Genomic DNA, 25,765 nt, shown 5'->3' with positions numbered 1-25,765 from the left:
AAATTTTTTCAGATGAAAATATGTTGCACATTTGAGGGCTGCTCTTGCAATCTTTACTGAGATAAGAGTCTTTCCCAGTGAAATCAGTGAGGAATCCTGTCTGCATCAGAAATCCAGAATGGACTTTAGCAGACCTTATAATGGATTTGCTTTAATGGAAAGTAATTAAAATATCAGAGAAGGCTTTGGAGAAGAAAATAAACACACGAGAAGAGAAATTTACTAAATTAAATTTACACAGTAAATTACAACTCTTACAAAATAAAACAGTTCTTACGATTTCCCCTTTCCCCATGAGGGCTTGGAACTAATATTTTCAGCAGAGGTGGATCTAGGAACATGTATGCCATGTAAAAGTTACAGTGGTTCTTGTCATTGCATTGCTCTTTTTGTGCTTATTACTTGTAGCTGGATGAATACCATATGATACCAGCAATAAGTTGAGAAGTGCAAGTGTAATCACAATCTTCACTTTTTTCATACATTTCAGTTTTTTCATAAACTCCTTGTCTTCTGAACTTTCAAAATATTATGGCCATCTTTTTCTTTAAATTGCAGTTGAGAAATTTCAGATTACACAAATTCAACCAACCAGATCAGTCAGTGCCTTACACTTGTCAGGGAAAATGGGTAATGTGAAAGCAAAGAAATGCAGCTAGGATCCTCCCTGCAAAGAGCAGGATCTTAAAGTGCAGAGTGCCTCAGGCCTGACCCAGCAGAAACTAATGTTAAATTCCCATTGCTGTCAATGAAATAGGTTGGGACCCACATACAGCCATGTAATATTGCCTTCCTGTGATGCAGCATATTGCTGAAATCTGATAAATGCAGATTGCAGGATTGAGTGGACAGTAAGTCTAGGACATGTAGAAATGTTTTAGTTTTTATCAGTAAGGCTGATGATTTTTAAAGTCACCTTGGGGTGCTGCGTGCTCATTATGGGAACTGGGTGTCAGATCCTTGAGGCATCTTTGGAAATCTCAGCCAAAATATTGTTGTTGTTGTCTTGCTCCTAGAGGAATAACAATAGAAAAGACCAGTGAAGTCAGATAATCGATCACTGGATTTTTTTTTTCATGTAAATAGCCTGCATTGAATAATCATAGTGTTATCTTATCAAACAGCTCTGAGATGTCTTTAATTTTTAAATGAAGAATATATACATCAGCATGGATACAGTACTGCTGGAGGTAAATGATTTGTCAAAAGAAAGGAAGATTCAGCTGACCTGCCATTAATCATGTTGGCTGAAAAGTAAGCAGCCAGTATTTGCCTGCTTGTGGGAATGATTCATTAGTAGTAACACAGAAGTTCAGTAGGTCACAGGAGTGTCATGCCGTCCTGAAAAGCTGAGGAGAAGCAACAGTTGAAATTCAAGACCCCTTGACATGTACGGATACTCAGTTCTGTAGACTTATGAGGAAAAAGTAAAAGATACCTTATTATGATACAGTATATTTTCTGTCTATGCTGAGTTTAGACAGAGACATTTTTTTTTGTTTTTTTGTTTTTAACAAACAAGTTCCTGTCTGCTATGCATGTACATTACAAAGAGGCAACATGATATTTAAAGAGAAAGCTTCTTTTGATGTTCTTGGCCAAAGAATTTCTCTCTCCCCATTTCTAGGCAGCATGAGAATTACCAATTAGCTATTTTTTCTATATAAAAAAGATTTAATTCTTTGGTGCCATATATAACAGTAAAAGAAATAAAGGAGCTTTTCAGGTTCCTTTACAAATTAATTTAAAGCAAATTTGATTTACATCATTACTCTTGTTAATAGAATGTAGTCACATCTTTTATTGTCTAGTAATTTGCAGACACAGTACCACCTTGATCTTTTCATTTTTGAAAGATGTAGTTTGCACCTAAGAAAAGTTATCTAAATCCATCCAAGTTTTTTTCCACAAAAACAAGTTGCAGAGATTTTATAAACAGTGTTGTGTCTGTTTAATGTTTGAGGACTGTAGCTATTTCCTCAGATATAGATCATACATAAGTAGTCATGATATCACAAATTTTATTTTTCGCACATTAAAATTTAGAACATCAAGAACATGGTTAACATCCAAGATATTTAAACAAAATAGTTAACCTGTCAATGCTACTTGAAATAGCATTGATTACAGGAATATAACAGACAACATTGTTCATGTTTTAATCTTTTCTGTTATATTTGACACATTAAAACATTTATCAGAGCAATTTTTATAATTCAGAAATTATATATCACATCCTGAAAAGGAATACAAACACGAAGGAAGCAATGCAAGCAATCAGATTTAGGGGTAATCTACAATTTGATGACCAAGATTGACGTAATATCAATGAGAGAGATTAGGACATCACGACTGAAATGTACCCACAATATCATTAAGCACTCCTATGATCTTTTTGAGATAAAATATCATTCGTATGTACAGTTTATGATGATGTTCTGGCTCTTTAAAATGGTTTCCTAATTATTTTCTTGCTGTGATCTAAAGCCCATCAAAGTGCACAGGAGTCTTTTCCCTAGACTTGAATGAGATTTGAATCAGGCCAGAAGCCTCAAACTTGACTACATGGTTGCAGAAATTTAAACCTGGAGATGAAATGACAGTATGACTGAGCAAAAGTGTAGTTTTAGTACTGAATTTAAAAAAAAAAATCTTGCTGAAGCAAAATATACTTCTGCATAGAATGGAAAATAACTAGTGTAATATCAGTCCGCTGCTACTAATGTGATTTATTCCTTGAAATAGTCAGATATGCTAGCAGAAATTTTGTTTGAGGTTTTTTAGATAATTCTGTATGGTCTTTACATATTTTAACATCTGCATGCATTTTAGAAGCAGGATGCAAACACCCATACATGTGTGCACACATACATGTATTGGTAAGATTTTACTTTTATTTTTACAATGTTAATTTATTTGTAAGCAGTTTAGATTGTTATTGTTTAAAATTTTCAAAGACGTGGAAAATTAAGCTCAGTGGTTCAGGCAATTACTTAATCACTGGAGATGTTGCCATTCAAAAAAGTTAATGTTTTACAAACTGTTAAAGCCCAAAATCCCAACATGTCAAACTCAGTATCCTTAAGCAAGCAAATTATACCTGCTCTTACTATTAGTTTGCTAATTATTTGTAACAAGCCTAATTCCAAACCATTTTTAACTTTAGCTATAAAATTTGACTATATGTGGAAATTGTGTGCAGGGTGAGATTGACACCTACTGATTAAAAATCTAATTTTTCCATGCACTTCAGACACACAAATTCTTTTCTGAATCATGCACTTCCATGAGATCACCTTTTTCAAATTAAATGCAGATCTGGGACTGACTCTTGCACTAAATGACAGCTTGTGAAATCGGTAGGGTTGCACAGATGTAAATTTGGACGGAATTTGGCCCAGAATGTGTGAAGGTGAACACGAAAGTAAAACTCCCTTTTTATGATTTAAGGATTGATTTTAAGTAGCAAGATCGAATGGTGGCAGAGATAAGCATCCAGTGAGTTCTGCATGTTCCTCCAAAAACTTGCAATCTTTCTTTTACACTTCCCATTCAATTCAAACCATGCTATTTCGCATCCTACTGTAATGGATGATACTTCTCCCCCATCAGCCAGAAGTGCTACAGTCTAACTAGGCTGCGGTGCAAAGTTTCCCCCTCTCCTCTGTCTCGTATTATCGCTATATTTGTAGCCACAAGGTTAGGCTTCTCCTCCTCTGCTCTGCTGCCGGCGGGATGTGGCTGGTCCACACACTAACGCCTTTGCAGGGACGTGAACCAAATGCGGATTCTCGAGCCCAGCACGGAGTGAAGCAGCCCCCGGCTCCCTCCCTGGGCGCACGGTGGCTACGCGTGTTCCGCCGGCGGGAGGGAGGCGGTGGGCGGTGATTGAGGAAGCGCGAGGGGGGAGGGCGGGGAGGGCAAAGCCGCCTCAAACGTGGTCCTGTTGTCAAATCTCTGTTTGCTTCTAGTCAACCGGCTCCGATTGGGGAGACGTGTCTGGCCTCGCAAGCGGGGAGTGCGCAGGCGCAGCCCGTTCCCCGAGTCCCGGTGAAATGCTCTTGGACGTAGGAAGGGGATCACCCTCTTTCCCTGGCTGTGTCTCCTTCCCTCTCTCTGTCTGTCTCCTCCCCCCGCCCCTCTTCCCCTCGGCTCAGGCCGGGGCCCCCTGTTGTTTCTGACATTGCCTGCTCCTTAGGAAACACCCCCCAGCTCCTCTACCCAGGCTCTCGGAAGCCAGTTCTGCCTGTTGATTACTTCTACCCCCCACCGCCCCCCTTCCCTGGCTTGGTCTCCCACCTTCGCGTGGTATTTGGGTGTCACGAGGAGATTAGCATCCCTGGAGCTCCGGGGGCTGGGGGGGAGGCTGGAATCACAATACAACTGAGCTTCGGACTGTGTCCTGCAGCCATTCCAGCGAGCTCCGGAGACCGCCGGGTCGCAGCTGGGGGTGGCCGGGTCCTAGGGCTGCAGCTGGTGGCGAGCCGGTTGGCTCCGAGTGCCGGATCCGAGGAGGCTTGGCAGCCGGGGGTTGCCGGATCCTAGCTCCAGCTCGCAGCCCCCCCCGCTCCCCCCGGCTGGCTCTCCATGAGCCGAGGAGCAGCCGCGGGGACGCCAGGAGGAGCCTGCCTTCCCTGGGGTTTATGAATGGCCCTGGCATGGAGGAAATACCGTTTCAGAAAGTCAGGACCCAGAGGAAGAAGTGCTGCCCCTGCTGCTGCTGCTCCCCCCCGGCTGCGGCGGGCGCCGGGCTGGGGGGACCCCCTCCGCTGCTGCTGCTGGGGGCCATCGCCTGCGAGGACGAATTCGACTGCAAGGAGCTGGAGTCCCTCTTCCAGAGCTACAACCTGAAGCTGGAGCAGACCGCCACCCTCAAGGCGCTGGCCGTGCTCATCGTGCTGAGCGCCAGCCTGGCCCTGCTGGAGCTGCTCTCCGGCCCCAGCCTGACCATCTCCAAGGGCTCGCACCCGGTGCACTGCATCATCTTCCTCTCCCTCTTCATCGTCACCAATGTCAAGTACCTGCAGGTCACCCAGCTGCAGCAGATCGTCAAGCTCACCCTGCTCTTCAGCTTCACCTTCTCTTTCCTCTGCTGCCCCTTCTCGCTGGGAGCCTACGGCCTGGAGCCCCCCAGCGCCCCGGAGCAGGGCATGTGGCAGCTCATGCTGGTCACCTTCGTCTCCTACTCGCTGCTGCCCGGGCGGACCCTGCTAGCCATCGTCTTCGGGCTGGTGGTCTCCGTCTCCCACCTCATCATCACCGCCACCTCGGTCAGTGCCAAGAGTCAGCGGCTCTGGAGGACGGTAAGTGCCACCAGCTCCCCCCAAGTCCAGGCAGGAGTGTAGCCAAGGGCCACTGGGCTGCTGTGGGTGATGCGGGGGGGGAGGGGGGGGGCGTGTTAGAGGATCCTCTGTGTGTGTGTGCATGTGTTGGAGCTGAGACACATTGTGTGTGTAGAGCATGCAGAGGCTGTGTGTATTGTGGGACACGCGGTGTGTGTGTGTGTGTGTGTGTGGTGAGATTAACTGGGTGTGTAGAGCATGCAGGGGCTGTGTGTATTGTGGGACACGCGGTGTGTGTGTGTGTTGGAGCTGGAATACATTGTATGTGTACAGCACGCAGGGGCTGTATTGTGGGACACGCGGTTTGTGTGTGTGATGGGATTAATTGGGTGTGTAGAGCATGCAGCAGCTGTGTGTTGTGGGACAAGCGGTGTGTTGGAGCTGGGATGCATTGTGTGTGTAGAGCATTTAGAGGGTGTGTGTATTGTGGGACACGCGGTGTGTGTGTGTTTTGGAACTGGGATGCCCTGGGTGTGTAGAGCATGCAGGGGCCATATGTATTGAGTAACACGCGGCGTGTGTGGGTTGGAGCTGAGATGCACTGGGTGTGCAGAGCATGCAGAGCTGGGTGTACTGTGAGACACGCGGGGTGGGTGTTTATGCCTTGGGCTGACGTGTGTGTTGCAGTGGACGCGTGTGACCGGGAAGTGAGCGCGCGGACTGGCTGCGCCCGGTGCGGCTGGGCGCGTGGCGCCTGCTGCCGGGCTATTACTAGTGTCTGGGGCGATCGGGGGGTGTGGCGCCTGGTGGGAAGCGGCCGGCGCTGCAGGACGTGGGTTGCTGTCTGCTGCAGCCGCTTCCCGACAGCACAAACTTTGGAAGGGGGGGAGGTGGGCGCCGAGGGGCGGCCTGCAGCGTCACACACCACAAGCAGCGCGGGAGCGCCTCAAAGACAGCCACGTTTCCTCGGGCGGGAGCTACCCTGGGTACGACCCACTCCCTCCGGACCTAAGCCGTGTGCTCCCTTCGGGTGGCCAGGCCAGGCCAGCCCCGCCCCTTGTTTGGGCGGCAGAGCGGGCCGAAGTGCTGAGGAAGGGCTGTTTCATCGCTGGGGAAGGGCGGCGGCGGCGGCGATCTCTGATGCACCTAACAGCGGGAATGAACCCCCTTCCGCCAGCAGCTGCGCCTCCCCCGCGGGCAGAGACCGGGCCGCGCCTGGAGTCTTCCCCCTGCAGCTGGGCAGAGCCAGCTGGGCTTGCTTGGGCGCATCCCCGGGAACTGGTGGTCTCCGCCCCCTCCCCAGCCCTTGACCCCAAACAGCAGCGCTCAGGGGAGCGGGAGAAACGTCCTGGCCGAGGGTGAGACACCTCCGCACCCTTAAGGGGCTTAGTGAGCCAGTTCCAGCCACTGCCGCCTCCCAGGCAGGTAACTCGGTGTGGCACTGAACTTCCCAACAGTCTTTCACCCCCAGGAAGGGATCCGCGAGGCCTCCCTCTGCTGCACTTTGGGAACGTGCTACTGCACTCTCCCCCTCACCGGAGAGGCTATTTATAGCCCTGCAGGGCTTTCTCCGGCTCTGATGGGCTGGCCAGGGCTGGGGAGGAGAGTAAGGGTGATAGAGGCGCATGTTTGAAGCAGTGGGGCTCGGCATAAGGATGTCTGTTTGCCCACGAAAGCTTATGCCCCAAAATACCTGCTAGGCTGTAAGGTGCCACAGGACTTCTTATTGTTTTTGAAGACGCAGACTAACTCGGCTGCCCCTCTGATATTTAGTTTCTGTTATGTTGTGTCTGAACAAAGATGGATTTATTGTCTCCAGTACTGGATGGCTTATGTTTGCTCTTTGGGAGAACAGTAATGGATCGGAGGGATTTTAGATTCATGTTCATTACTGCTCCTTAAGAGTATTTGCTACTTTACTGCTTTGGATTTCTGATGTTATTTTCCATGACCACGTAAGGCTGCTTGGTGACCCTTCCCCATATCCTCTGACACAGCAACAAACTGTCACAAGCAGAAAGGCAGGCACTCAGGTTCTCTCACCTGTAATCTCTCACACACATGCATGGATATAATAGCTAGCCAAGCAAGCCAGCTTGCTGGGACTACGGGATTACTCTTGGCTTAATGCTGATGGATGAAATAAATTGTACGTTTTGAAGGGAAAGATAGAGATAAGCTGATCTTTATGATTTACCCAGATAATCTGGTGGGTCTATTTTTAAGTGCGTGATTTTGAGTTTCCATGAGAAAGAGTGCTGATGAAATTCAGGGAGGCTTCACTGCAAACATCCAAAAGGATAAAAGAGAAACATGAAAATACTCTGCTTTGAATGGGGTTACAGACTGCTTCTTCTCTCAGAAGCCTGGAACCTTGTACTCCCAAGTGGAGCCCAGGTAATCCTTTTCCTCATAACAGGGAGGCAGATATTCTTTGCTGCTAGTTTACAACTATGTGTGGCGCCTGCTGTGCCACCAGCATTACACAAAGAATCTAACTTGCACAACCACCTCTGTTTTTATGATATTATTTTACCTTGGGCTTGACAATAAACCGTGTAATAAGGTGACAAAAAGCTTATTGATCGCCCCTCAGCTAATCAAGAGGCAACATCTAACTGTTCTGCTAGAGGCCGGTACAGTGCTACTGTGTTTTTCTCCTTGCAAAAGTAATTTTGGTGGTTTATACAAAGTCCTACAGGCATTATGCTTTGGCAATAATATTAGGCAGAAACCTGCTCCAAGTTGAGCAAATTAAATCGGTCCGTGAATTCAACAGAGCTGTGTGTTGATTTGATCGCTGTTTGGAAGCAAAACGCCTTGTGATTGGAATAGGAACACTTCATGCCCTGTTATGATGAAGTTGTTATTATTTTCACAATCGCTGAAATTCTGAAGCCTGCCTTATACCAGAGTAATTGAATCTTACATGGGGGGCAGCACAGCCCTTTTGCAGGAGCTGCTCCTGTGCTTGAGCTGCCATAGCAGTTGTGGCTTAGACAGGGGATGTGTTCTAGTTGAAAGATTGAATTTTGCCTGCTCTCTGCACCCCCCAGGTCCCGGCCTGCATGTAGGTGTAGGACACAGTCCATTGCCCAAACTTGTGGAGCTATGTAGAGCTGCAACAGAATGAAAAGGTTTGCCTGGACTCCTTAAGCAGAGATTTACTGCAACCAGACATGCAAAGCAATAAACCAACCAACGTCAGCCTTTTAAAATGTCCTCAGCTTTCTGCAGGCCTCAGGTTTTGGGAGCCCAACTTGAGATGCACTCTCTCTGATCTTTGGAAAAATGCAGTGCCCACATCTTCCACTGAAGTGAGTTGTCAGCAAAACCAGGCCGAATGCGCCTTAATTTAGAGGCCATTTTTTGAAAACTTTTTTTTTTCTTGCCATAAGGTTTTCATTCCACTATAAACATTTTATTCATATCTAAGGCTTCCTTCAGGTCCTGCTCCTGCTCCCATTGAAGTACCAAACTCTCATGGATTTCAATGGTGCAGGATCATTCCCAGTCTGGGCTCCACTGGATGCAGAAGATTTTCATTCATATTAGGGTAGGAACAACCTAACATATTAAAACCAACAGATCAGCTTGTTATGAAAATAATGTTTGATGAGGCTCAAACCTTAAGTGAAGTTCAGGAATATTTAGCTCAACCAAGACTGTGATTAGTTTCACAGGGAGTTGTTTATGGGGACATCCTACCTCATTTCACGTAGCCTTCTACACCAGGTCAGGGCTAAGATGCATTGGCAGGGTAAGATGGAAAAATTTGTACTATAGTTGTTTGTCCTGTACCTGTTTGTGACTAAATGAGAGATCCCAAACCTCAGTGGTAACTGAATAATTGAAGTAAAGCAAAATATAAAAATTGAATATTACCTATGTATAACATACCTCGGGTGAAATCCAGACCATACTGAAGTCAATAACAAAACTCATATTGACATCACTGGGGGCAGGATTTCACTTTTTATTTATTTATTTAGTAATATCTAGGTCCAGAACAGTCATAAAGGTCTAAATAGTATATTAATCGGTAGCCTTTTGGCCTTTTGACTCTCACTGGCTAAAGCAGGAGTCATGAAATAAAATAGTGCATGTTGACTATTCCCTCCCACACACCTCCAAGTGTTGTTGTGAGCAAAACCTTAAAGGAGTATTTGGAAAAGGTGGAACCTACAGAGAAACACTTAAAAGACATTTTCACTAGTTTGATTTATTTATTCAGTGCCCAAATGTGTGCTGGGTGCTTAACAGGACAGTTAAAAAGATTTAATCCCTACCCCAAGAGCTTAGTCTAATTTATGCTGAGATGCAATGCGTGGGCGTTACAGACACTGAAGGCAGATGGGGTGAACAAGGGTTATTTTAATTACTTAGCTGTGGTACAGGCACAGCTTCATGACTTAACTTACTATTATACAAATTAACTCTATATAACATTTTAAATATTTTGATCTTGTGGTCTTTTAAAAATGCATTATTTTATGTGTGTGTGTATATATATATATGTATGTATGTATGTATATATGTATATGTATATATAAATAATAATGCATTTTTAAAGACCACAAGGTTAAAACATTTTCAATGTTATACCAAGTTTGTGTATTTTTAAAAATCTATATATAGGTGAGTATTTGTACTGCAGTAGACATGCAGCAGCACCTTGCTGATACAGAATTATTTGTGCAAACCAAAGGATTGCAACACAATTTTACAGAATAAAGCCAAAACAGGGGTGCCATTTTAAATTACCTTTTAAGATATCTTGTTTTCAACACTATCACCAGAGCAATATTTTTCTGTTGTTAACTATAGGTGCTGGAACTAGGAGTGCTGTAGGTGCTGAAACTCCTTTTGGCTTGAAGTGGTTTCCATTATATACAGGATTTCCAGTTTGGTTCAACAACTCTCAGCACCCCCACTACAAAAATTGTTCCAGCACCCCTGGCTGTACTCTTCTATCTCTTTTTACATTAAAACATATTTCAAGCTGAAAATGTATTGGGTCAAGCCAGTAAGCAAATAGTGACAAGCTGGAAAATGGTTGAGTTGAGGGAAAGTGATAAACTGTGGGAAGAACAGGGAGGCTCTGGTTTTATAAACTGTTGAAATAAAAAACAGGTATGTCCTGTTACATACAGTTAGGTGAAGTTATTGTAGCACTTCCCAGGGCAGTGGCAAAACAATCCACAATATCGCTCAGAGTTCTCCCTATTTTATGTTTATGTGGCTTGTATTTTTCTGCTGGTGTGGAAAGGTGGTTAATTAATTAACCACATCATTGACAGCACAATTGTTGATTTTCCTATTCTCTCTTTGAAAAAGAGAGGTGCGGTCTAGTGATATAACAAAAGGAGTTGCAGTCTTGAGCTACCAAATTCAAAGCCTATATCTGACTCAGGCTTATTTTGCATTGGGCTCGTTGCTTCCTTTCTCTGCTTCATTTTCCACGTGGCTGAAATAGTTAAAGAAGTGCCAGATATGACCCTAGTCTCAAAAATGCTTCTGCCTATCAGTAGTACCATTGAAATGCTTGGAATTCTTCACATGCTTACAGCTACAATGTGTTTGTAAGATTTGGGCCAATAATGCTAGTGTGTTTGGGCCAGTAATGTCAGTGTGTTCAGCCTCCATGCATATCTTCCAGCTGAAATTCATCCTGTATTTGAAGAACTGAAACTCTTATTTTTGGAAGGGTGAAATACACTGATCTCTTCATAGTTAAAGTATAAGTTTAGTCTTCAATTGCAACATAATTTGAAAAGTGGTAAATTTGTGGTGAATATAGAGCTGCATTTTGAGAAGTCGCTTGATGTTGTGCGGTTGTGAAGATGAGTTTGCATAGGTGAATTGAATATAAGCTGATAGCATTGCCTTCCTAAGTCTGCAGATAGGCCTCTTTAGTATCTACCTCTGTTGCTGCTGAAGGCTTAAACAGTGACAGAATGCAATTTCAAAACTAGTCAGTTTCTTGACTGTGTTTTGAGAACTGATGTGGGCCTGAGCGAAACTGACAAATATCACAGAGAGCTGAGCAAATCATTCACAATGAATAATTTCTCAGATAAGTTTAGCTATTTTTCTTCTTGCTTACAGAATGTCTGTAAGCACAGTGCTTCCCTCACATCTATTCAAACAAACACTCGTCAAATTCTTTTGCACTTTTAAAAAAATCTTCTGAGTTCTTTCTTTGCATTTCTATACAAGTGTTCATTATTTAAGCTGGGCTGGATAGTTGTGATTGGAGAAATAGCTTAGATTATGTTATGATCTGTATTTTCTACAGTGCAGTGCTTAGGTACTCCAGTGATGGACCAAGGTCCCATTGTTCTAGGTGCTGTATTAACGGAATGAAGAGATGGCCACTGGTCCCAAGGAGCTGACAGTTTGGCGAGCTGATCAGATGAGAATGCAAATTATATATATTGTTTTTTGTATTCCTTGTCTGGGAATATTAAACTCATTTAGTATCACCAGTCAAACTGTACAGAGGTCAAAGACAAGGAATTGTTATACCAATATAATGTAGAAAATTATAGAATTAACTACAACAGTGTTCCAGCGTATAATAATGATACATTCAAAGGTTTGATATCTTGAGCTCTAGCAGGACTAGAAACAAATTTCTTTTCCCATATCGAATGGAAGCTTCAGGTTTTCTAAGAATATTACATACCTGTCTCCAAACGCCAAACAATGGCTTGGAATGGTAGAGTAGCCACATGAGGAGTGACGAGCTTGTGGGCAGAATGCAGACAGAGGAGGTAGGTAGGAGCATACCATAGGGTGCAGGTGTAATTATTATATGTTCAGGCTTGAACTGGTCACAACAGCATAGTTAAGGTTGAGGCAGACATTTTTTCCCAATGTAAAAACAAGCAGTCCTGTAGCACCTTAAAGACTAACAATTTTGTGTGTTAGGTGATGAGCTCTTATGAAAACGTTCACTAATAAATAAAATTGTTAGTCTTCAAGGTGCTACAGGACTGCTTGTTTTTGTGATGCCACAGACTAACACAGCTACCCCTCTGAGACTATCCTCCAATGTAAGTACAAAATTTGGTTCCAGTTATTTATTTTATTTTTCTTAATATGATTTTCCCAATTACAATTGTAATACAGTGGACGACTGTATATACCTGATGTTGCACAGTATCTAAATATTGTAGATTTCAGATTGTTTTTATCCCATTTAATGGCAGTCATGAATCTCTGCGTATTTCAGTGTGTCTTTGCACTGTGTGGTATGGTCCTTTCTAAGTAGGGTGGCTATGGTGAATGGTTTCATTTGTAACTTTCTTATCAAGTTTTGTTGCTAGTCAGTTTAGGTATATTATATGCTTGCTCTCTCTCTTTCTCTCTCTCATATTGCTCTTCTGCTGCTTTCATTACCATAAACAGCTGGCAAATGTGAAATAATGGCCTTTGGCTATTACTGGCAGATACATGACTTACCATTTTTAGACTTATAGGGCCAGATTCTCACTTTCACTTTAGGTGAAGTGGCAGTGGGAGTAGCACAAACACAGATGGCACATTTGTAAGGCAGAGAAGAGCCTAATTGCATCATCTGTCACTGTTCCTAAGCTCCAGTTTGCATGAATACTTGAGTTGTTGGACTCTCTAGGACCAGGATCTGCATCCTGCAGCACCGGAGCCGCATGTGGCTCTTTAAGGACTTCTTTGTGGTTCCTAGCACTATAATTGCAAAGTAAAAAAAAAAAAAACAACCTCCTGATTATTTTAGATAAATGGTGAAAGTCTAAAAGCCCAACAATAAACAACTCATATCTAAATAGCAAACAATATGTGATCTTGAAATGTTGGATTATTTTTGATCAATGGTGAACATCTAAAAGCCCAAAAATGAACAACTTGTATCTCCATAGCAAACGACATGCATGTGATCCCAAAATGTTGGCTAACTCCCCCTTTAATACGTGCAGTGCATTGTGGGATGTGATACTGTATCTGTGTTTTGATCATGTTGCTAATAAAGTCTTGAAAAGGAAAAGGGAGCTTTCCGCATTCCTGCTGTGCAGGACAATACACATTTTAAGAAAGAAAACTGAAAGTAAACATGAAGTAAAATTGGCATAATTAAAGTGGGGTTGGAATGGCATCAAAAAAGAGCAAAATCTAAGATGAAAACAGAGAATTTCAAACTGAATGGACCCAATCCATCACATTTATATTGAGTTTGGCTGGACTCCCTTTATGTCTCATTTGCAATGAGAAATTTGCCAAAAACAAAAAACCTCGAGAAGCATTTTCTCAAATAACACACTAGTTTTGCTGAACAGTATCTAGTTGGAGATGCCAGGAAAAAAAAGCCATGGAAGAGCTGCTATGCAAAGCAGAGCAAAGTAAGAATATGTTTGTTAAATGGCTAAATTACCAAGTAGCATAACTGTGGCTAGTTTTGTGGCAACTCCAGAGACTGTGAAATGAGGAAAGCCATTCACAGATGGTGATTATATAAAAGTGTGCTTTATTGAAGTATCAGAGCAGCTGTACAGTGATTTCAAAAACAAAAATTAAATTGTTCGGAATCTAGTGTCCTCCAGAGAAAGTGAGGGCTGAGGAGCAGAAGTCAGGAAGACAGTGATACAAACACACACATGTAAAGTGTAAGGAAATGGAATATGTAAAATGTTTGTAAATATCATGCAATAAACATGTATTACATTTCAAATCATTTGTGTGCGTGCTTTTCTTAAAAAAGTTGTTACAAAAATATGATTTGACGATATTAAGGACTGTCTCATATTCACATGCGTTGTGGCTCTTGAATTATTGAGATTTTTTATTGAATTTGAAAAAAAAGGCTTTTCTTGCTATTGTGGTTGCTGACCTGCTCTAGGTGTTTTTGTTTGATTGTTTGTTTGTTTTTTGAGGGAAGGTATTAAGAATGGAGGAAGGGTGATGTCATTCTACCATTGTACGCAGCTTTATTCCCTGGCAAATGAATGAAATTTTATAAGCAAATTACAATAGGATTTAGTGCTGCTATATTCTACCCTCCTTGGAAAATGGTTTTGCCAGAGAGGAAGCCAGTTGGGGGACCACTCATGGAGGAGCACTGCTTCTGGAAGACAGAGGCAACTGGGGGACAACACAGAGGGAAGGGTTCTCTCTGTAGATCCAAGATTTCTGGGCTTGGGGACTAGACTTCGATCTACAAAGAGTTCTTGGACTAAGTATGGTTGGAGGTCTTGTGAGTTCCTGCTCATCAAAAAAGATTACTTGTAAGCTGCAGAAATATGTTACTGCCCCTTCTCCCTCCCCACAGGACCACATTTGCTACAGAGATGATTTAGCTCAAAGTCTTTAGCGCTCTGAAGTACATCAATCAAGAGTTTGGAGGAAACAGCATGCTTACTGCACAGTCCATCCAGCAGCAGTAAATCTGGAGAAAATACTGAATTCAGTAGAGTTATTCTAGCTTAACACTAGTGTTATTGGTCCATATTCGCATCTCAGTGTGGATAAATGTAATAGTGTAATACAAATTTATTCTGAGTAGCTTCCACATACCAATAGGATCCCAAAAATTCTTGTTTAGAGTGAAATAGTAAATCACAATGTAGGAGAAAGAGCTTATTTAAGCTTAGCCATGTAGAGTATTGTACAATAGAAATACAGATCCAGTGTTATTCAAGACACTGTTTTCTTGGGTGTTTCAGAAACTGCAGGGCTGCAAAATGATCCACAGTAAAAAAGAAATGCACACTATCTGGATGTATTAAAGTATAGCTGTAGTAAAAAGTGCATTGACGTTAGGGTAAACTGCAATCCAGAAGTTGATTTTTCACACAGAAGTACATTATTGAATTTGCTAACAATGGTTATGCAGCCTCTGTAATAAATATAAGGGTTACAATTAATTGTCCTTTCTAACTGTTGCCACAAGAAAAATGTCTCTAATTATAGCAGCTCTGCTAGTCTGCTTTTCTTTGAGTACTTTAGATGTTCATTCATATGCTATAATACCAGAGACATTTTTTAGACTACTATAATTCCACTCATGAAGCTTTGAGGGCTATAAGTAATTATCCACCCACACAAAATTAGGAAATAAAGCAACAACATTAATAAACACATTTATAATAGAGGGTGGCTTAAAATATACTCATAGTCTGAAGTATTGACAAGCCAGAAAATAATACTCTGCTTGAGTAGTACTTATATAATTTGCTACTTAAAAGCTGAGAATGGGCCAGTGTTGATAATGTTTGCTCTGGCATTAACTGCCAGCTTGATCATCCAGTTTAGAATGGATTCCCTTTCCCTGTGCCAGCCTGTTACTGGGCCATTTTGGATGGTCTGATGTTTAAAGTTGGGGAAGAGTAACAAGCTAAAAGAAACAATTAATAAATGACGTATTGGAGGCAGCAGTTCAGCTGAGTCGGTTCACATTTTCATAAAACTTTTTTTTTTTAAATTAGTAATGCTGTCTTTTCCTCGTGTTGATACTGTGAAACACATCTCTTCATACAGCAGCATTTGTCTCCATGCAGAGGGACCAAGCAAGTCCTTCCTCTCTCTCTTATGGTCCTCTTAGTCCCCTATTAGAGAGGTTTGTGGAGACTTACGGGGTATGCTGGTCCCACGTAGGACTTCTGCACTGGGGTGAATTTCACTCACAGTGAACCCAGATATAGTGAAATTCCATTTGCTGGGACTTTCTAAGAAGGTCAAAGTGTGCTTACATGCGCTATAATGTGTAAATGGTAACCACAGTTGGAGGGAACCTCTACTTTATAGAGAAATTCATCCATAAATCAAAAAAATGACATCAGCACCACTGAATCAGGATTTCACTGAATTTCAGCATAACATTTGCTTCTCTTTGCATCTTGATCCTTGTCTTTTTTTTCTATGGGTAGGATTGTACCAAGGTGGATGCAGAAGTAAGGAAAAAACTAGTTCCCTCTGTCTGCATGAGGGGATCTAAATTTGCTGTACTTGCCATTGATCTAAGCTTTGAGATGTAGTTTCTGGTTATTTTGAAATCAATATCTTCTTCATGTTGAAAGAGTGACTGGAGTCCCAAGCAGCTGAGAAAGGCAGAGGAGCTGTCTGTAGCTGCTGTCACTGTTTCACCAGTTTTGAAGTTTCTGTTCACTTTTCTGATCTTCACGCCCTACTCACGCTAAAAATTCATTAGCAGTTTCTCACTGCCTTATGGGTCCCTAGTAGATTTTCCAGCCCTTCCACAAATATTGGGAGCCCTCTTGGACAGCAGGATCTGTCTGTTAGCTGAATCAGAAAGAAGGACCTGATTCAGTGTTAGTGCAGCCGTTTTATTCCAGAAGCCCTATCCCTGGGAAATTCCAGGCAGAAGTAGCATAGGTAAGCATTCCCAGGGTGTGTTAACTTCCTGGCGATGTCTACAATTGAGTGATTTACATGTAATTACATGTTTTTTAGCTGGAGGAATTGTAGCATCCTTTCTACCCACTGTACCTGCATACAGTGTCTGGTCCAGAGTGATACATAAACTACTCATAAATTGATTACCCATAGCAGCCCTGAGTTTTGAGCAGTGATGGATACAACATCCATTCAAGCCACCTCTTGGCTTGAAAGGTTCTCTTCTCTCCCCTATTTGTCCCACCACTGCTTAATACAATATATTCCCCCAACGATATTGCATGTGATTGCAATATCTGTCACAGAGCCCATCATGGGATTTCTGTCATTAATGCACATAGTAAAGTGCAAGGTATATGAACACACAGACGGCAGAGGAGCTGGACAAATGGGGTTCCCTGGTAGTTAATAATAGTTTTTCCAACAGATCTTCTCCAGATGAAAGAGTGAGCCATGGATGAGAAGATGGAGTGGTCCCACGTGGGTGAGGGAGGCTTGGATAGGATTAGGGTGAGAGCTGAAATGTTCCTTGCTTTAGAGCTGTAGGGTACCTTCCACTGGGCTGGTAGCTCACTGTCAGAGGTGTTTGGACGCTGCAGTCAAAAGACTCTGTGGCTATGTCTACACAAGAGGCTTTTCCTGACCAAACTAGGCTTTTGTCGGGAAAAACCTGCAGAGCGTCTTCATGCAAAATGCACTTTGTCGACAGTTTGTCGACAAAACTCAGCATATCCATCAGTAACATTATACTGCTCCCCATTCAGGTATAACACCTCTGTCAATAGTATTCTATCAAGAAAACAACTGGGTAGACACTCTGGGGACCTTTTGTTGAAAGACAGGGCTTCCGATTCACTGGGCAGCCCTGTCTGCAGAACTTCCAGTTAGCTGTTCTGCCGAGAGAGGGCAGGGCAGTCTGGCTGCTCTCTGTTGCAGAGCGGAGTGCCCTTTCGATCTGCTTTTATATGTAAGTGCAATCTGTTGATAGAAGTTTTGCTGGGAAATCTCTTCTGACAGTGACTCCTGTTGACAGAGTATTCTCATGTAGTTGTAGCCTGTGCGTTAATTTCCCAAAATCTAGAAAGATATCAGTGTGATCTTTCAGTAGTCTTCTCCCATCTTCCAGAGCACCCCTATGATAATGAGTCAGGCCCAGCTGCAGAGCATAAGTTCGGGGAATTTGCCCTTTTACAGAATGAAGTGCACAATATTTAAACTGAGTGAAAATCAGCCCTGTTCACACTCTGCATGAGGCCTACACACCTCTAAAATCCCACTTATAGATCATTTTGAGGGGGTTAACTGAGACTCAGTGTGAATAAGAATTCTGTTGGATCACTGCACAGGAATGACTTTCACTCAAACACATAACCAATCATTTAACCCACCATTAAAAATCCTTTGTGTAATGAAAAAGAGGAGTCAAATAGTATGTTGATTTGCTTTGCATGGTTTCTGACATTTGCTGCAATTGCACAGAAAAAATGATGTGCTAATTGTGGGAAGTAGGAGGAAAATCAGTAGTTGATTTGGGAAGGAGATGCATCTCAGCAATGAATAATCCATCTAAAAGAAGTCAAAACTCATCTTTATACAGGATGTTCACAAGTAAAAGGTCTGTCATTCAGAAGAAAGAGATGAGATAAGAGAGTTTGACTTTGAAGGCTAAAACTGCTTTGGACAAAGCATTGCAACTGAAGGGCCATGTTTCTGAGACTCTCCTTTGGCATTGAAACAAAGAACTTTAAAGCTGATTTATAGTATGATGCTGGATTAAATTACTACAGAACTTCTAAGTATGAACTTCTAAAGAGATTGTTCCTACTCCACCATCAGAGTCTTGGGTAAGGGTGGTGTTTGTTTGTTTGTTTGTTTGTTCATTTTAGATTATGTGGCTGGAGAGAGGAATAGTGTGGAGAGCTTTTCCTCTCTAAGGTCAGCAGTTCCAACTGATTTAGGTTGACACTGACTGAACAGCCATTACCATCTAATGTCTTTTGTGATGTCCTGTGGTGTGCACAATGGATTGATAGTGCTAGTTGAGTTCATACTAGGCATGTGTACAAATAGTGTTTACAATTGGCTCAAAAATCCACCAACACTAGCTGGCCCCCTTTGTAATTGCGGCAAAGAATGGCCAAAGATTTAATTCCCCATACAGTCTTAGAGATATCTCCTTCAGGTCAGAGTTGACAAATATTGTGGGGGAAGCATCCATGGCCATATGTATCATGGCCATTGTGTGAACAGCAGATTAGGCCTGTTGATCTGCCACATTTAATCAAAAACTTAATAAAAAAAACACTAAGGTAAACACTTGGTCATAGATATCCTGGACAGATCATGGGGAGGACCCGCAGACATGGTTCAATATGAAGCATGTACCAGAGGAAATCAATTCATATGTTATGATCTATACACTGTTTTTCCCACCATGTAGTAACGACTTGGAGTCTGGGGATAGCAACTTGAGGATTGGAGTTTTTAAACTGGAATTGCTCAACTTATCTCTTGTTTACGTGGTTTATTGACCAGAAGAGTTGCTCTGTGAGTTAACGTGCGCAGTAGACTATTAAGGCGCAGGTTCATAGAATCATAGAATATTAGAACTGCAAGGAACCTAAAGAGATTGTCGGGTCCAGTTCCCTGCGCTCATGGCAGGACCAAGCACGATATAGTTTGCAGAGAGGATAACTACTTCAGAGCTTCCACACTACTGCCTATTGTTAGTATTAACTTATTCAGTAAATGAAAGTAAAAGGAACAAAATGTACAGGTTCATGTTTACTCAGTGGGTCTATTGAAGGATAGGTCTCATTCTTAGTCCACTTATCTCCTGATCCCTCCCCCCATATCAAAACAAAAAGCAGTCAAGTAGCACTTTAAAGACTAGCAAAATAGTTTATTAGGTGAGCTTTCGTGGGACAGTCCCACTTCTTCAGACCATATCCAGACCAGAACAGACTCAATATTTAAGACACAGAGAACCAAAAACAGTAAGCAAGGAGGACATATCAGAAAAAGATAATCAAGGTGAGCAAATCAGAGAGTGGAGGGGTGGGGGGCAAGGTCAAGAATTAGATTGAGCCAAGCATGCAGACGAGCCCCTATAGTGACTCAGAAAGTTCCCATCACGATTTAAACCATGTGTTAATGTGCTGAATTTGAATATAAATGTCAGCTCGTCCACTTCCCTTTCTAAAACGGAGCGATAATTTCTCTTCAGTAACACACATACCTTGAGGTCATTGACAGAATGCCCCATTCCATTAAAATGTTAACTAACTGGTTTGTGGATCTGGAGTGTTTTGATGTCTGTTTTGTGCCCGATGACCCTTTGTCTAAGGGAGTTAGAAGTCTGTCCAATATACAAAGCATCTGGGTATTGTTGGCACATGATGGCATATATGATGTTAGTAGAGGAGCATGAGAAAGTGCCCGTGATTCTGTGAGTAACCTGGTTAGGTCCAGTGATGGTATTTCCGGAGAAGATATGTGGACAAAGCTGGCAGCGGGCTTTGTTGCAGGGAAAGGTTCCAGGACTGGTGTTCCTGGGGTATAGACTGTGGCTGTTAGTAAGGATCCTCATGAGGTTGGGAGGTTGTCTGTAGGAGAGAACAGGCATGTCACCCAGGGCCTTCTGGAGTGTAGCATCCTGATTAAGAATAGGTTGTAGGTCTTTAATAATTCATTGCAGTGGTCTGAGTTGGGGGCTGTAGGTGATGACCAGTGGTGTTCTGTTCTTGGCTTTTTTGAGCTGATCTCGGAGTAGCTGGTTTCTGGGTATGCGTCTGGCCCTGTCGATTTGTTTTTTTACTTCTCCTGGTGGGTAATTCAGGTTTATGAATATTTGGTAAAGTTCTTGTAGTTTTTGGTCTCTGTCAGTTGGATCAGAGCAAATGCGATTATACCTAAGAGCTTGACTGTAAACAATGGATCTAGTCACGTGTGCAGGATGGAAATTAGAAGGGTGTAGATAAGTATAGCGATCAGTAGGTTTTCGGTACAGTGTGGTACTGATCTGGCCATCCTTGATTAGTACTGTAGGCTATGTCTACACGTGAAGCCTACATCGAAGTAGGCTATTTCGATGAATAACGTCTCACGTCCTCCAGGGCTGGCAACATCAATGTTCAACATCGACGTTGCGCAGCACCACATCAAAATAGGTGCTGTGAGGGAACGTCTACATGCCAAAGTAGCACACATCGAAATAAGGGTGCCAGGCACAGCTGCAGACAGGGTCACAGGGCGGACTCAACAGCAAGCCGCTCCCTTAAAGGGCCCCTCCCAGACACAGTTGCACTAAACAACACAAGATACACAGAGCCGACAACTGGTTACAGACCCTGTGCATGCAGCATGGATCCCCAGCTGCAGCAGCAGCAGCCAGAAGCCCTGGGCTAAGGGCTGCTGCACACGGTGACCATAGAGCCCTGCAGGGGCTGGAGAGAGAGCATCTGTCAACCCCTCAGCTGATGGCCGCCATGGCGGACCCCTCTATTTCGAAGTTGCGGGACGCGCAACGACTACACGGTCCCTACTTCAACATTGAACATCGAAGTAGGGCGCTATTCCCATCCCCTCATGGAGTTAGCGGCTTTGACATCTCGCTGCCTAACGTCGATGTTAACATCGAAATAGCGCCCAACACGTGTAGCCGTGACGGGCGCTATTTCGAAGTTAGTGCCGCTACTTCGAAGTAGCGTGCACGTGTAGACACGGCTGTAGTGTCCGGGAAATGTATCTCTTGCATGTTATAATCGAGGCATAAGTTGATGGTGGGGTGTAGATTGTTAAAGTCTCTGTGGAATTCTTCTAGAGCCTCTGTACCATGGGTCCAAATCATAAAGATGTCATCAATGTATCTTAAGTAGAGGAGTGGTAATAGGGGACGAGAGCTGAGGAATCGTTGTTCCAGGTCAGCCGTAAATATATTAGCATATTGTGGGGCCATGCGGGTGCCCATAGCAGTTCCACTAATCTGGAGGTATAAATTGTCCCCAAAACGGAAATGATTGTGTGTGAGAACAAAGTTACAGAGGTCAGACACCAGATTGGCTGTGGTGGCATCAGGGATGGTGTGATTTGCTCTCATTTGCTCACCTTGATTATCTTTTTCTGATTTGTCCTCCTTGCTTACTGTTTTTGGTTCTCTGTGTCTTAAATATTGAGTCTGTTCTGGTCTGGATATGGTCTGAAGAAGTGGGTCTGTCCCACGAAAACTCACCTAATAAACTATTTTGCTAGTCTTTAAAGTGCTACTTGACTGCTTTTTGTTTTGATAGTGTATAGACTAGGACGGCTTCCTCTCTGTTACTATTTCTTCCCCCATAGTAATAGAGAACAGAGGAACATTGCTAGAGAGACAACTGAATGCCCTTTTTCTCTCTGGGGGTTGGGTATCTGCATACAAGGGCTCTCTCCTCATGTACAGCCAAAAGAAAAGATCTTTTTCTAAGTGGACTTCAGGATCTGGCCATCTTGTGTTTTATATAACATTATTCAGGCAAGTTGTAGAATGTAAGTAGAATTTCTCTCTAAAGGGTTTATTAATTTTATTTTCTAGTTTTATGTAGCTGCCCATAAACTTGATTTTTGCTCTTTCTCTTTGTATACGCTGTGATGAGTCACAGATATTGTTTACATAACTCATTACAGCAGTACATTCTGTAGTGAGAAATCTCCTTGTAATGTTCTCAAGTGGGTATTAATGTAGTAGCATTTTAAAGCACACAAGGGACCATTTAGTGAACCCCCACTGTGTCTGCATGGACACTTTACGTGCAACATGCTTGTGTGCTTTGGTAGCACACCTTTGTAGTTTGCATTACTACTCCATGCGGACAAACCCATATACACAAATAACTATTTCTGGTGGTTGTTGGATAAAGTTTTTCTTTCTTTCTTGTATTGAGTTGCATATTGGTATTTTATTGGTTAAAACTGCAAATCATAAGTCTCAACTAAGGCAACTTGAAATAAAGCAGCACAGTCTCAAATATGATTAGTATCTTGTAACTGTGTAAGAATGGTAAATTCTGTAGAAGTTTTTTATGGAAAATCTTCATGAAGCAGTTGTTAGAATACCTAATTCTCCAAAGTTAAGCATAGCCAGAGCTGCAAATCCTAGTAAATATTAGGAGCATAACTGTGTGCATCTGCTCATCAAACATGTCTGAGTGAGAAATGTTTATGGTCAAAAATTAACTTGGTCTTTTGTTGGTTAATATTTTTAACAGTAATGATCTTGAAACACGTGTTGTTTGTGCAACAGACAGACATTACCCCTGAAGGGTCTTCTACTGCTGTAACTTAATTGAAGCCTAACCTATTTAGTTAGTCCAAAATATAACAGGATTATTTTGGTATTATATAAATTGAATACAGTAATTCTTCTAATGCATACCTTCCTAAAAGGGAAATATTGTTAGAAGTTGTTTTAAACTAAATCCCCAGTGGGGTATTACCCATAAATAAAAGTAAGACTATCCTCTGATTGCAATTAGTAAAGCCTAACCGCTTGATCCTGCCTTCAGATTTATGGATTCATTTAGGGCTTGTTAAACTGATGGACAAATAGCACCGACAGTGCCAGACATAGAGCTGAGAGGCGCTAAATAAACTTCTGCTTGCACATCTCTGCAAATGCACTTCAGTCACGATTAGCAAAACAAATGCTGTTCCACTTCTAGGCCTTGCGTACAAAGGCTGTGCTGTTTTCTGTAGTGTGCATAAATGTCCACTAAATTTCATGCCAGCTCAGTCTAACGAATTTTCATTCCTGGCCGTATGGAATTGGGACCCGAGACTTGGAAGGTGGAAGTCTGCTGGATTAGTGAACTGACTTGCTGATAGAATTCTGGCATATTGGTCAACTGTGCCATCGAGTCCCTTCCACTACTGTTCCCTCCACTTTTTTCCCATCCATGGGCAGAGTAAATTTTGTTATGTGCGCCAAGGCATGTGTGGATGTGCACCACAATAGAAACACATGCTGCCAGCTGTGAGTGGCAGTGGGAGCTCTGTTGATCAGCAGGGCGACACCCAAATTCCACCTGGGCAGCTGCCCAAGTACTCAGCTTACAGGGAATACTGCCTCCTCTCACCCTCCAGCTTTCATTTTACCTTAATTTTCCCTATGCCTGTGCTATCACAATACTGAACCTGTTCCAAGACCCATGCAAAACATTGACATAGTAGATAAAAGAGCTCAAATAGCTAGTGAGACTTGCAAAAGTTCTCAGCATCTGCCTAACTATAGTCCCATTGAAGTCAATAGGAAAAATTCCGATTTCAGTAGTCGGAGGATTAAGTCAGTGCTGAGAATCTTTTTGAAATTGCAACCTCTAATTATTTTACTCTTCATTTGTTGTCCATGTACAGGGACTGAATGAGGGATTTTGCTGGACCACGGGAGATCAATATTATCTAGCTCATTAGCAGCACTGCCACTGCTTACTGAGCTCTTTAAAAGCATTTGGGGTAAATTTCAGCTTAATAACAGCACAGAACACTGAGAGCCAGGAGTTGTGGCTAGAAACAAACTTTATGGAACCATGGAAAACTTGGCCACACCCATGATAAGTGGTTGTCTGTCTAACTAAAATCATGCTGGATTACAGATGTTGTCAGACGAGAGAGCTCTGAATTAGAGAGGTTCAACCTGTATACTCATTTTTAATCCATATCCCAATGTTTTGACAACAAGTAAAACTCAGGAGACAGCTGTAAAGGCCAAACAAATTGGAGTTCCTCTTCACTGCTTCCATGAGCCACTTATATATGGTGGCTGCATCCACACTAGAGAGTTCTTCCAACAAAACCAGGGTTTTGACAAAACGTGCAGAGTATCTACACAGTAATGCGTTCTGTCAACAGTCTGTGGACAAAACTCAGTACTTCTGCTGACTGCATTCTGCCTCTCCACGATGAGAAATAATGTCTTTGTCGACAGTTTCTGTTGACAAAAAAGCCATGTAGCTACTCTGGGGTGGGGGTGGGGCTCTCTGTTGACAGAGAGGGCTTCCAGTTCATGAGACAGCCCTGTTTCCTGCGCATGCGGTAGGTCATTGGCTGTGTCTACACTACCACCTTCCTTCACGTGCCGGTACTTGGAAGTTTAAAACTTCGGAGTTGCTGCTGGGGGGAATTTGCTTAATGAAGTGCTGCCTATGCACGGCAGCACTTCATTAGTAAACTCCCAACACCCTAATTACCATCCTTCCTTTGAAGGAAGGTGGTACTGTAGACAAGCCCGTTCTGTCAGAAGATCAGCTGGGCAGTCTGGCAGCTCTCTGTCGACGGAGTGGATCTCTTTTTTGATCTGCTTTTGTGTGCGGACATGATCTGTAGACAGAAGTTTTGCTGAAAGGTCTCTTATGACAATAACTTCTGTCGACAGATGGCCATAGTGTAGATGTAGCCAGTGGACCAGATCTTCAAAGGCACGCTGGTGCCTAGATGCAGATAGGTATCTAGCGGGGTTTTCAGAGGCAGAGGTGCCACAGTCCCATTGATTTCTACTTAACGTACATTGGTGCATCTGAAAATGCCATGAGATGTCTCTACATTTTTAGGCACTGAGTAATTTTGAATAAAAAGTGGCCCAACAGCACCGCTATTAGATGTTGGCCACAGTGAATTACATCAGTGCATCATGTTGAGTCGCTAGCGTTGAAGCACTGCAAAGAATGGTGTCAGTAGGCACAAAAATACTAGGCGCTGTACTCTGGGTGGGAAACCAGTGGGACTTTGTACTTATCCAAATAACAGATCCTTCTCTTGCTATTCTTGTGGGAAGAGGAGGCTCTAAAATTGACTATTCTACATACATAATAGTTAGTTTCCACCTTTGACATTGGGCTATCAATAATTCCATTGCACTACTAATGCCTGCACTTGGAATGTCTGTGTTATAGGGGAAACACCAAATGAGACCTTATTTATAGTAGCAGACATAATATCTTACAATAAGCTATCTTCTACAGTGCTGGAGCATTCCCAGGTGGTAGGTCTCAAGAGCTGAAGTAGCCTTATGATATTTTTTTAAACATTGCCCCCACAGTACTTTGCAAAAAGTGAGCGTGCATGAT

General features: G+C 42.8%; 1 protein-coding gene across 3 annotated transcripts in view; it reads left to right on the top strand.

Moving 5' to 3' along the window:
• The first annotated feature begins 257 nt into the window (after positions 1–257).
• ADCY1 (adenylate cyclase 1) overlaps positions 258–25,765 on the top strand; it is a 275,196-nt gene continuing 249,688 nt past the window's right edge. For 2 of the 3 annotated variants that reach the window (XR_012644541.1, XM_074988049.1), the window contains exon 1: positions 258–5,303. Coding sequence is in view for 1 of the 3 variants with exons in the window: in XM_074988049.1 (XP_074844150.1) it covers positions 4,644–5,303 (660 nt within the window). In the remaining 2 variants the exon portion in view is untranslated. Of the gene's footprint in view, positions 5,304–6,529; positions 6,641–25,765 lie in introns of those variants that run through there. The other variant, XM_074988050.1, reaches the window with a different exon arrangement.

The sequence above is a fragment of the Carettochelys insculpta genome, chromosome 2 (genome assembly GCF_033958435.1).
Source record: "Carettochelys insculpta isolate YL-2023 chromosome 2, ASM3395843v1, whole genome shotgun sequence".
Classification (NCBI taxonomy): domain Eukaryota; kingdom Metazoa; phylum Chordata; order Testudines; family Carettochelyidae; genus Carettochelys; species Carettochelys insculpta.
The sequence above is the reverse complement of the archived record's forward strand: the minus strand, read 5'-3'. Positions and strand labels throughout refer to the sequence as shown.